General features: G+C 36.8%; 1 protein-coding gene across 1 annotated transcript; it reads left to right on the top strand.

The window, feature by feature from the left end:
- Positions 1-10,144: 10,144 nt before the first annotated feature.
- or40a1 (odorant receptor, family 40, subfamily A, member 1) lies at positions 10,145-11,131 on the top strand (the record flags this gene model as incomplete). Its single annotated transcript, XM_082179260.1, has 1 exon — positions 10,145-11,131. The coding sequence occupies one exon, from the start codon at positions 10,145-10,147 to the stop codon at positions 11,129-11,131; it is 987 nt and encodes a 328-aa protein (XP_082035386.1).
- Positions 11,132-13,914: the final 2,783 nt, after the last annotated feature.

Consider the following 13,914-nt stretch of genomic DNA (forward strand, 5'->3'; position numbering starts at 1 on the left):
CAAGAGTTTTTTTTCTCTTATTGTATAAAATGTTTAGTTTGCTTTGATTTTAGCCCAATGTTACACAGAATTAATGTGATGTCCAGCAGATGAGGATGGCAATGTTTCCCAAGCATAAATTATCTTTTTCTTATTCCCTTGATTCAAGCCCACTGGCATTTATAAATATCACATATCTAGATTTTTTATTCAGTCATTTATAGAAGACTAAAGGAAGTCAAAATAATTAGTGATGCAATTTGTGTGATTTCATCACAGAGGTAAGACCCACTGTCTTTAGAAAACAGCAATACTGTGACTTTAAAATGAGTTAAACAGCAACAACAAGCACATTAAAATTACTTCTCATACAGTAATCTTTAGTAATGTTTATAATAATTTAAAAATGTGAAAAATGTATGGTAATTTTTGCGAGTTATTGTCTGTGCATTCAGAATGGAGCACAAAACATTTAAAATGTACTAAAAATAAAATGCATTTCATTGCATATTTTACTGAAAAATCACAGAAATGAATACTCTTGCTTTCCCACTAGATGGCAGAGAAAGACAAGAAACAATGCCCCATGCACTGACTGCTATATTCTCTGTTTAGATATGAAAAGTGTTCACATTTTTTTATGAGAAGGCCTTTGCCCTCTCTTTACTCATCACAGGACCAAGGAAAACATTCCTTATGCTACATCCTCAAAGAACATTCCATTCTTCATTCTGATTGTTTAGTGTTGGCATTCAATGGTCAGATATAGCATTCAACGTAGTCTAACCCCCTGTTTGAACTGTTACCGTCAGGACGGCGACACAGATCACTGGCCACAAGAACATCCAGGCACAGGAACAGTTTCTTTCCACAGGCCATTTCCCTTCTGAACACTTAACATGCCCCCCAAGGCATATGCCTGCAAGTGCAATACTCCCACTGTCTAGTGCAATATCCTCTTAACTCAGGTGATATTTATATTTATATTATTCATACTACTCAAAATACTGTAAATATGTTCATAATCTGTAACATGCACTAGACTCCCACTGTCTAGTGTAATATTCTCTAACTCAGGTGATATTTATATTTATATTATTCATACTTCTCAAAATACTGTAAATATGTTCATAATCTGTAAATGTTTATTCAGACTAAACCCAACTGTGACCCCTTTTTTTTACTTTTTATACTATTTTTTTTTATTTTATTTTTTTATATATTTTATTCTTAGAATTTGTATTACTATGTTTCTTGTTGTATTTGTATTTGTATATGTGCACTGGAAGCTTCAGTACCAAGAAAAATTCCTTGTGGGTGCAAGCACACTTGGCAATAAAGCTCTTTCTGATTCTGATTCTGATTCTGATTCTAACAATGCTGTGTATTAGTTTGTTCATCTGGGTAACTGAAGCTGACTGTTATTATCCTTTACATATCACAAAACAATATTGTTTTCTTATAGTGGTTGCCATTAGAGCTGTGGTGTTTGTGCAAGGAGACCATGCATCATGTTTTGATCCATTTTCACTGTCCTACAATAGGCTATATAATAAAAATTAAATATGTAGGCTATATATAATAATATGAATATGCATAAAACACATGTTCGACCAAACAAACGTTATATAAATTGAATCAGGGTAGATACTATAATGAAAATGAGTCTCTCTCTCTCTCTCTCTCTCTCTCTCTCTCTCTCTCTCTCTCTCTCTCTCTCTCTCTCTCTCTCTCTCTCTCTCTCTCTCTCTCTCTCTCTCTCTCTCTCTCTCTCTCTCTCTCTCTCTCTCTCTCTCTCTCTCTCTCTCTCTCTCTCTCTCTCTCTCTCTCTCTCTCTCTCTGGCTGTTTAATTTTTTTGCTATACTAGCATTCCAGTGGTTGAAGACATAGATGGTTGAGGACACGCTGGCCGCCATAGGTGTCTTTGGCGCCGCCCACTGGAGCGTTAGTGATTAGTGACATGAGAACGAGAAAAGATCGACACGGGATCAATAACATTACCTTCCAAGGAATCCTAATGCTAGGATAGTGTTTTTTGTTTTTTTTTCAACAATGTGAATGTCTCAGCAGTGCATTATTTGTATTGGGTAGCCTACATTTCACTGTGGATTATTTGGTAAATATCGGTGCAGGCTTTGCAAACATGATATGTAAGCATGTTTATACTAATGCCTGATCTGTGATCAGTGATTTCTGATGTATAAATATTCAAGTTCAGACAGATTATCTCTCAAAATCGTTCAATACTGTTTATGCATCAGTAAATCAAGCCAGTGACTAAACGATCAACTTCACGTCGTTTTCTCCAGAGGTGTAAAGTCCAGGTTCAGAAAGTAAAAGTAATGCTCAGCATTTTTTTCCAATCACCTGGATTTGCTAATTAGCACAGTTTTTCAGCCAGGAGATATAACTAATTAATGAACTCAGCTGGCAAAAAACATATGACAGGACTTTTACTCTCTGACCCCTGGACTTTACAGCGATCAAAGAACGCTCCCTTTCCAATCGCCCAAGCTGTCAATCACACAGAGCGAGTTTATCTGGACACTTGACAAAACTTCCGAGTAATCAATGATGCTGTTACAACGTACAACAAAGCTCTTACTGTATTTACATCGTGTTTGCATTGTTATTTGGTGAAAGCATTCGTGAGAGTGCAGAAATTGCGTTGCAATGATGAGATCTCTTCATTCACGCGATCTGTACTCTGCTCAATGCTCATCACTGCAACCTTTCATGTGATGGGCATACATCTAACTTTTCACGATTCGTTCATCTCAATAGCTGTAATAATAAAAACTTAGTAAAAGATTTCGAGAGAGTTCCACTTGTAATACTAGCTATTTCATATGCAAAGATGTCAGCCAATCACAGCAGTGGGTGTTTACACTGAAGTCTCACAGCATTCACCCTTCTTGGTCAGGCCAAGATTTTCAACCCATCTCTCTGGATCTGGATCACTTCCTTCCGGCTCTGATGGGCTGTTATGTTATTGTCAGGACAGACAACATGGCAGTGGTGTCCCACATAAATCACCAGGGAGGTTTTCAGTCACGCACCATGAACATGCATTCTCAGGACAAGTTCCTTTCGCTTAGAGCAGTTCATGTTCCAGGAGCCTTGAACCTCGCAGCAAACTTCCTGTCGAGAAATAAACCATTATCCCTGTTCCAAAGACTTCAGCATTTTCGTGCCTGATTGACTACCGCCCAGTAGCACTAACTCCAATAGTTATGAATCATAGGTTGATCATGGAATAAATAAAAAAGGGAGTCGACTTCAGCATTGACCACCACCATTATGCATATAGGGGGAACAGATGTACTGCGGACGCCGTCTCGTATGTTTTATATGGCCCTCACCCACCAGGAAAACAGGGACTCTTATGTGAGACTGCTTTTTCTTGATTTTAGGTCTGCTTTTAACACAATCATACCACAAACACTGGTGCACAAGTTAGAGGCACACGGGCTAAGTCCAGCATTATGCAACAGGGAATTGGACTTCTTAACAAACAGGAGACAGACTGTTAGAATCCACAGTATCACTTCCTCTCCCATTATCCTCAGCACTGGCTCTCCCCAGGGTTGTGTATTGAGTCCTCTGCTTTACTCTCTTCTGAGCTATGACTGCTCAGCAATATTTTCAAGCAACCACATTGTGAAATTTGTGGATGATAGAGCAGTGGTGGGGCTAATCTCCAACAACGATGAGATTGAGTATGGAGCAGAGGTTTAGCAACTGGAGGCTTGGTGCAGAGCTAACAACCTCTGCATTAATGCTAAGAAAACGAAGGAAATGATTGTTGATTTTAGGATGGTCGTTAGGAGCCTTCCTGTTCCTATCTACATCGGAGGAACACCTGTTGAGGTCATCCCTAGTTTAAAATATCTGAGGATATGACCTAACCTGGCATACTAATACCATGAGTATAAGAAGGCCAATCAACAGCTGTTTTTTTTCCAACAACTGAGGATATTTACAGTAGTAGATGCAGGGACAGGGCTGCTAGTATTATTAAGGGCTCTTCCCACCCTGTCTATGGACTGTTTGCCCTGCTTCCCTCAGGAATGGGCTAGAACAACTAGGCTCAGGAACTGTTTTTTTCCAGTGGCTGTTCGAATGACATATTCTTGCTCTTCTACTCTGCGTGCAATTATATAGATAATATAGTTTTTTTTTTAAGGAACAGTGAATGAAAATGTTCTGGAGAGTGATTTGTGCCTCTCTCTGATGATACCACAAGCCGTCGCTCATTTACCCATTGTAGGCTTCTGGTAGGGATGTAGACTTGTAAGAGTGAGTGGAAGTTGGAGGGAGCTGAGCCTGTGGTTGATCTGTTAGCAAGCGTCAATGCCTTGAACTTGATGCAAGCAGCAAATGTTAGCCAGTCCAGAGAGATAAAGAGAGGTGTAACGTGGGTCCTTCTGGTCTCGTTGAAGACAAGACGTGTTGCAGCTTTCTGAATCATTTGTAGAGGTTTGATTGCACATGATGGAAGTCCAGCCAGAAGAGTATTGCAGTAACCAAGCCTGGAAATGTAACTCTGTAACTGTCAACAAGTGATGTGTTTAACGACGGGAAAAATGGTCGGAGTGGTTGGTCTATATCAGTGGTTCTCAACCTCTCCTGCAGGGACCCCCTGACAGGCCATATTTCTGTTTTAACCCTGAAATGGCACACCTGATTCAATTAATTAAAGGCTTAATGAGTAGTTGACTAATTGATTAATTGACTAATTCCTACTCTTCCTACTCTAATAACTATTCATTAATTGAATCAGGTGTGCCATTTCAGGGTTAAAACAGAAACATGGCCTGTCAGGGGGTCCCTGCAGGAGAGGTTGAGAACCATTGGTCTATATGGTCTGTAAGGGTTGTCCCTATTCTCTTAATGAGTAATGGGTAACGTGGGCGTAACGTGCAAAAAAACAATCAGAGTTCAATTTCCCATTCCCTTTAAAAGCCAGTTGCGTTCCCGCCATTGTGGATTCGCTATTTACATGCCGGAATTTGTAAGCGGAAAGACTGAACGCGTCTCCAGAGCACAAACAGATCTGCACGTGCGCGAGGTTAAAATGCGCAAGCAGACCATCTACAGGACAAGCCGGATTTCACCATATCTTTATGTACACAACATTAATCTTTTGCATTGTAATCCTTTTATTTTAAATATTTGGCTAGTTTGTGTGCTGCTGGGCATCCCTGTGTGTGTAATAAGCAGAGTGTACTCGCATTGTAGACTCGCCTATAGGCGCACATTACTAACGCGCCCTTTAAATAATAAAAAAAAAACTGCGCCATTGACTTTAGACCAGGTTTTTGTTGGTCAATGGTGCAGTTTATTTCAGTTGCCTCAAAATAGCAACGTGCCAACAATGCACCTGAACACACCTCGTTTTCAGACCAGCACGCCCATGGGCGCACAAATGGGCGCAAATGCATTTGCTATTCAAACAACGTGGTGCAGGATGTGAAAATCATAACTGTGTCGGGCTGAAGCTAGGAAAAAACACTTGCGTCGCGCTTGGCGCTGCATTGCGCAGGGTGTATGATAGGGCCCTTTATGTTCATGTTTAACTACTTCCCTGGACAATATATGCTCTCCTCCCGGCCAGCACATGCTACTCCCTCTTACCCCTGGTTATCTGATGTTCTTCGTGAACTCTAGACCAAACTCAGGGCAGCAGAGAGAAAATGGCGCAAATCAAAAGACCCATCTGACCTGACTATGTATCAGTCTCTGCTCTCATCCTCTTCTTTTGAAGTTCATGCTGTTAAATCTTCATATTTCCACAATAAAATCAACAGCGCTTCAAACACACGCACACTATTCAAATCATTCAACTCTATTCTCTTTCCCCCTCCCCCACCACCCACCACCCACCACCTCTTTAACTGCTGATGATTTTGCTCATTTATTCACTGACAAAACAACAACAATCAGCAGTCAGTTCTCAGCTCCCCACACACAGGTACTCAAAATCTTCTCTCCTCCTTCTCTCTCCTTACTGAGGCAGAAGTGTCTAAACTTCTCATTCCAGTCATCCTACCACCTGCCGTCTAGATCCCATACCCTCACACCTTCTACAAGCCATCTCTCCTGCACTTTTACCAGCACTCACACTTATCATCAACACATCTCTCCACGCTGGTATTTTTCCTACCGCATTCAAGCAGGCTCGGGTAACCCCACATTAAACTAGCAAAAGTGGATTCGGACACGCCCTAAGTGCACTTGCGCTTTAGACCATGCGCTTAGATTGTTAAAATAGGGCCCAAAGTGTCCGTTAAGGTTTTCACATCCAGAGATGAAAATTGTGTGGGTGAGGCAAGAGAGGATGACGCAACAGAGAAAAGTTGGGAAGGAGAAAGTGAGCACAGGTTTTGTCTGAAAGTAACTGGTAGAGTGGTTGGTGGTGCACAAGTAGTAAGTTGTAGATTAACAGTAATGAAGAAATTATCTAAAATGTGCAGAGGTTTCACCAGAATGTTGTCTGTGATGCAGTTGCACATGTAAATTAGCTCCAGATGGTTGCCTTATTTGTGAGTACCTATGGTGATGGGCCATATGAAATCAAATTAGGCTAGGAGAGAGAGGAAGTCTGTAGCATAAGGCTAGATGAATTTTGAAATCGCCAAAGACTACAAGTGGACTGCCAGCAGTGGCACAAGAGGACAGCAGCACATCCAGCTCCTTTAAAAATGTAAATTACCACAATATGGTCTGTGTCAGTCTTCACACGAGGAGGCTGAACATGAGGGCTGAACGCTTCCGCGGAATAAATATTCTGCTTTTCAACACTTGAGTGAAGACAGCTGTGCACACCCTTACAATTACCACTGCAAAAGCCTTTCACGAGTTCACACTTACAAATAATCAGAATAAAATAAACGTATGCATATTTGGCATGGTGTCCGAGGGGAGGGCTCCGAGGTCGGACTTTGGCCCGAACCCAGAGTACTCCCCCCGTATCTCTGGTTAGGATAGTAACCAGGCAAGTGTGAGAAGATGGGGTTGGGATGCGGAAAACCGTCGAGGAACATAGGTGAGTCAGCTATGTATATATAGGCCATATCTCTTGTTGATTGGCTAGGTCATTTGAACGTGTTCCTCCCGAACTTTGTTAATAAAACATCACATAGTCCATGAATGGCTGAAATCGAAACTAATGTGGGACAGTTCAGCACTTAAAGGTATAGTGGAGGATTTTCCCGAATTTTAGAAAAGAACCGCCCTCTCCACTTTTTGAAAAAATGCACATGCGCAACACTCTACCTGTTCCTGAGAGGGAACGCCTATTAAACGTGTGCACGAGAGACTTGTGCCAGCATCGCTAATCATAGCTTACATGAACTTTTAATGTAAGCTTTCAGCCAAAAAAGCTAGTAACTTTTACTAGCAGTGATTTTAAATGGATTTCTCCAAATAGCATGCCAAACTTTACCTGTCGAGTAGAAACTTCGCGACTGAGGCATCAGTGGGAAGCCCAACCTGTGCTTTTAGCACACGCCAGCGTGAGAAATATTCTCCCAAAAACACTCTGGTCTTGTTTCTTTCTTCAGAGGCCTTTCTCTTCTTGTCATACAATTCGTAGACACGTTTTCTCTTGCGACCCTCAGACATTTTGAAAAAACCCAGTGAGAACGGCAAGCTTCAATGAATGGCTGAAACCATAGCTCACGACACATATACACATGAAAGTGCACATGCGCAGAAAGCGAAAACTACCTAGGGACGAGCACGTACGACGACGGCCTTACGTAAACATATCACCAGAATGATTGACAATTAGGAGGACCAATATTCTTGATGATCCACCCGGAAAAAGAAAATCCTCCACTATTCATGGATTTCATCCGGTCTCTTTCCACAGGTGTATTAATCAATCACAATGCAGTCTGCATTCATAATCTAGGTGCTTGATTTTATACACCTGTGGAAAGGGACCGGATGAAACCCATGAATACCTTTAAGTGCATAACGAGCATTAACAATAACAAAAGGCAAGCAAACGCAGCTGTTATTCTAAATAACAATATGTATAATTAAAATACAAATGAAAATGAAAGTAAAAAATATAAATGATCATAGAATCAAATTAATTAGTCCTAGCAGCAAATAATTAATTAAGCAAAAGAAACGAACCAGGTATTAAAGCAAGCAGTTACGCGCTCTCACAGTTTCCAGTGGTGACTGATCGTTTCTTCAACTAATTGTTTAAAATAGTACAAATTTGCTGCATGTTTGTGTATGCAATTAGATGAAAAAAAAAAATTATATATATAACAAAACTCCTATAACAAAACTCCTCATTGAAGAACTTTACGATAAACATGTATTTTCATTAGTGTATTTGTGTGTCTATAGCTGAATACGTTATAAAATTAATAGAGAACACACCTGTAGTTTTGATGTTTTTTTTTAGAAAAAGATACAGTGCTTCATAATGCAGTAAAGTTGAACTGTTTGGCTAAGTTAAGAGTGTGTTTAGTTGGCTGTGTTAATTGTTTTTAGAGCAGTGACCTGAGTTTGGAAAAATGTGTCAAATCAATTGAGAAAAACTGTAACAGTTTTAAGATGAAGAATCATATTGCCTTGGTTTTTAAAATGTATACCCTTAGATGAGAACATTTTTATTTGCTTCGGTCTATTAGACCTGTAATGCAGAATGAATTATACAAGGGACTTTAATAAACACAAAGAAATACATAGCACACTACACCTTCAACATTGACGTTGATTACATCGAACCATGAATAGAAAGAACTGAGGGCTTAAATACACAGGGATGATAATCAACAGAACAAAAAACAGTTGGTAATGTGTATCTCTATCAGAAACCATGGCAACAAAGAAAACTCAGGCAACAGTGACAGGGAACACAGAAAAGCGTAACAGAACAGAACATGACCACTACATCTGGGTTTCTATTATGTACACTTTTAATATCATGTGGTTGATTTCTATTAAAACTTTCATCTTTCAACAAATTTATATATATATATATATATATATATATATATATATATATATATATATATATATATATATATATATATATATATATATATAAAATCACATTAAACTTTTTTTTATACATGCCCTTATAATTTAGTTTGACTTTTCAGATGCCTATTTATAGATTTTATTGTTATACATTTGTCTTAGACTAGACCCAATTTTTCAATCTTAAAAAATGTAAATCCATCATAAAATATGAATTATTTTAAATTATGATCATATGTATATAAATGTATAATGTATAATCTATAAATGATAAATGAGACATGAAATTTCATTGGACTATCTTTGCCTTTGTTACAGAGAGCAAAATAATTGTTTTGATCTTGTTTGGCTCTCTCGGCCAAAAGAGTAAAAACTATTTCATACCTAAATACACCAACAGTTTAATGAACATACTTACAACAGTAATTAAATACTCATGAGAAACTTTTTTTTTGTGTGTGTGTTAAATAACAAGACCTCAGTGAAGGTAATTATTTCTTTGTTTGTACACAGTGGATAATTATACCCATTAGACCATGTTCATTAGTTTAACAGTCCTTTATAAATCTCTTTTCCGGTAACACTACAAGATTTCAATCGAAAGCAAGATTTGCAGAGTACTTGGTGGGTATTATTTGTATTTGTTTATTTAATTTCCAGTTGAAAAGGAATGTAACAATCTTTGTCACTTTTTTTTGTTAAGTGCTTTTATTTGGTTTTTATAAAATATATGATGTCAATATAAGATTTAAAATTCTGTCATCATTTACTCATTTAATACTTACTTTATAGAACTTTTTTTCTCCATACTATGGAAGTCAATAGGGCACATTACTGTTTGGTTACCCATATTCTTCTAAATATATTTTGTGTTCAGCAGAAGAAATTCATACAGGTTTGAAACAACTTGAGGGTGAGTAAATGATGACAGAATTATTTGTGTTGGTTGAACTATCCATTAAATGGGAAAATATAATTAGCTGCTTCAGTGTTAATTCACACACCATTTCCTCTCCACCTTTCCTCTTTTTTTTGTTAATGTTCATTTTAAAAAAGGTCTTTATGGCTTTTCCTATAATTTCCTATCTTAAACAAAAATTTTTAAAGCTGAAAATCTGCTAATTGTGTATTTCTTTCAGATTTGCCAGAGTTCAAATGAATTTTTCAGTTGCTTTTAGCAATGGAACTAATTCTTTCAATGAAGGATTTTATCTAACTGCTTTCCGCACTTGGCCGAACAAAAACTATCTAATTTTGGCCTTGGCGATTATCTACATCATCACCTTGCTGGGTAATCTTGTTCTTCTGATTGTCGTTCTAATGAACTCCAGCTTACAGAATCCCAAGTATCTTGCTGTGTGTAATCTAGCTATTGTCGACATTTCAATGAATAGTGTTATAATTCCTCAAATGGTGCCTGTTTTTGTGTTCAATCAAAATCATGTTTCATTTGGAGCATGTTTCTCCCAAATGTTCTTCATGCATTTTTTTGGTGACATGGAATCTTTCTCTCTTGCTCTTTTGGCGTATGACCGGCTGATTGCAATCTGCTGGCCCCTGCGTTACTCTACCATAAACACCAAACTGAGGATGCTGCTTATAATAGGAGGGATTTGGTCTATGGTTATTCTGCTGGAGATTTTCCCAGTCAGCCTCGCTGCCAGGCTTCCTTATTGTGCCTCCAGAGAGGTAAAGAGCTGCTGTTGTGAACACGGTCCAGTATACAATTTGGCTTGTGCAGACACCTCTTACAATCGCCAGCTGGGCACAGCTAAGTCATTGACCGTTTTGCTAGGCCCCTTGACTTTTATTATTTTCACATATGTGATTGTAGTGGTTGCTGTGATGCGGATTGCATCTACAACACAGCGCTGGAAGGCCTTTCACACATGTTTCACTCACCTGCTGCTGGTCCTGCTCTACTACATGCCAGTCATGCTGGCATACATACTAGGGAACCTGCGTTTAATTCAGAATGTGGATCTTTTCACAGCCATTCTGACTGTTTCTGTTACCCTCCCCCCAATGCTGAACCCAATCATCTACAGCTTAAAGACTGACGAACTACGAGACAAGATAGTCAAGCTTCTGGGAAAGTCAAAAGTGGCACAACAGATCATTAAAAATGAGGCCAGTGATTAACAATAAATAATTTGTATTCCTTCATAGAAGAAGGTGCTTCCTTAGTAAAAAAAAAAAAAAAAAAAACCTATACCAAAATGTATTTAAAATACATTTATTTCATACTAAGTATACTCCAACCATTAACATATTTACTGACATTGAGACTTAATGCCGAATGACTTGAGACGTACTGATATAAATATCATAATTCAACTTTTTTTTGGAGTACTTCTTTATTGCACAATGCACATTTCTTAATATTAAGCCTAAACTGTGTTTTATTATCACTATTAGTAAGGATAGTATGATCACTGCATAATATATTTAAAGTGTACCTAAAGTATACTTGCAATATTTCCACTTTAGCACAATCAGATATACTTAAGTAGATCTTTAGTTGGATCTCAGCACTACTTTCGGATAACTAAAGTACATTAAGTACAAAAAATGTTGTTCCAAAAGTACAATTGCAGGGTATTTATTTTAAGTACATAAATATGTAAATGTATTTGTAGTATACTTAATAAATGTATTTAAAATACATATGGGTACATTTATTTTTCACTATGGATAACTTGTCAATTTTGTTTCAAATATTCTTTGTTTAAACAACGTTTTCACCCAGTGCATAATGTATTATCATTTCAGTGCATTGAGGGTGAGTTACTCATCTCTCAGTGCAAATGAAAAGAAATGATTAAACTACTAGTTGGTTGATTCAGTTTTATTTACCAGTATGTGCTACACAGATTTAACATTCTGTGATAAGCTTCTGCTTCATCCTGCTCCTTTTCGAACATATTGTAATTATTGTTATAATACTTTAGAGATTTTTTTTTTCGGGATGTTGCAACATACTTATTGTATTTTTTACATTTTATTTGTATGTTTTTTTGTTGTTCGAAATAAAAAATAAATGAAAACGAAATGAAACATGCCTTTTTCAAGTGCAGATTTTTTTATATTCACTTAATTCTAGTGCTTTGGTATTTATAGGCCTATCTCATATCTACATTTTTGTTCTAGTACATAAGCTAATGTAAAACATAGACAAATAAAATGCAAGTAAATATTTCAGTGTGAAATCATGAAGACAATTTTTTCTCATTGTCCCACAAGATGGCAGAAAAAGACAAGAAACACTGCACTGCATGGCAGTTGAAGATGAGCAGATTATGAAAGGAATATATGCACTTTGAATGAAACATTTCTCTGTGTAATATAATCAAGCTCCTTAGTAATCATCTGATGAGTAAATGTTTTATAACTCCAGTAAATATTTTAATTAAAATGCTAAATTATTTGTTTAGTTATAAAAGGAGCTCCTGGAATTTTGAGGTGGATTCCCCTAATTAACAGGACATACCACTTACAAAATATATGCACTAAACAATCAAATATATAAAAAGGAATTTGGGGCTGTATTAGATAAATGTTCTGACCATAGACTGTAAAAAAAAAAGAAAAAAAAAAAGGTTCTAACTCATAATCATATCCTATCTGTTTAGTAACCATGGTCTCACAGAATGTTTTCAAATCGTAAATCAAGAATTAAGATACGAAGTTTGTTATAAAGGGTAACTATATACACAGTGTGTGACACTACATCAGACTGAATTACTTTTAAAGAACAATAGAATAAAAAAAAAAAAACCTGTTATACCAACAATATTTATTACCCCAATGTTGTCCTAACTAGCATCAAATAGTACTGCATAATTTTGTTGATTTGTTAAGGGTTTGCAAAGCTCCTAGCATGCATTTTAGTGTGAATAATGTATGTGGTTACTGTTATGACATGATTGTTGGCTGATTTTATTTACGTTGTTGTTGTTGTTGTTGTTGTTGTTGTTTTTGTCGTCACTGATATTTGTCATAATAGTTTGTGTGGTAATGTTTGAGATTAGGATTTACTTCATGATCTTTGATTTATTCAAGTGTATATACTGTGAATATTAAAACATTTGGGGTACGATTTAAAAAGAAGAAGAAAATAATAGTTTATTCAGCAAGGACAGTAAACACATTTGTGATGTTACAAAAGGTTTCGATTTCAAATAAATGCTGCTCTTCTGAACTATCCATTCATCAAAGAATCCTAAAAAAAGTATAAATGTTTTCCACAAAAATATTAAACAGCACAACTGTTTTCAACATAATAATAATAAACATTTCTTAAGCAGCAAATCAGCCTATTAGAATGATTTCTGAAGGATCATGTGACACTGAAGAGTGGAATAAGGATGCTGAAAATTCAGCTTTGCCATCAAAGGAATAAATTACATTTTAAATTATATTAAAATAGAAAGAACTTATTTTAAATTGTAATAATATTTCACATATATACGTATATATATATATATATATATATATATATATATATATATATATATATATATTTATTTTTTCTGTATTTTTTTATTACATAGATGAAGCATTTGGTGAGCAAGAGCGACTTTTAAAAACATTTAAAAAATCTTACTGACCCCAAACTTTTAAATCAGGGGTATCCAAACCTGCTCCTGGAGGGCCACTGACAAGCAAAGTTTAGCTCCAATCCTAATTAAACACACCTGAATCAACTAATCAAGGTCTTACAAGGCATACTAGAAACTTCCAGGCTGTGTGGAGGCTCTCTAGACTGGTGGCCCTCCAGGACTGACTTTGGACACCCTTGTTTTAATATATATACATATAAACATATTACATATTGTTTACACATTACAGATAAAAAATACAGTATGAATGATTTAGGAAAAAATCATCCACTGATCACAAATTGTCTGTGCTTTACCAAGTCT

This window comes from Leuciscus leuciscus, assembly GCF_965113295.1.
Source record: "Leuciscus leuciscus genome assembly, chromosome: 9".
Classification (NCBI taxonomy): domain Eukaryota; kingdom Metazoa; phylum Chordata; class Actinopteri; order Cypriniformes; family Leuciscidae; genus Leuciscus; species Leuciscus leuciscus.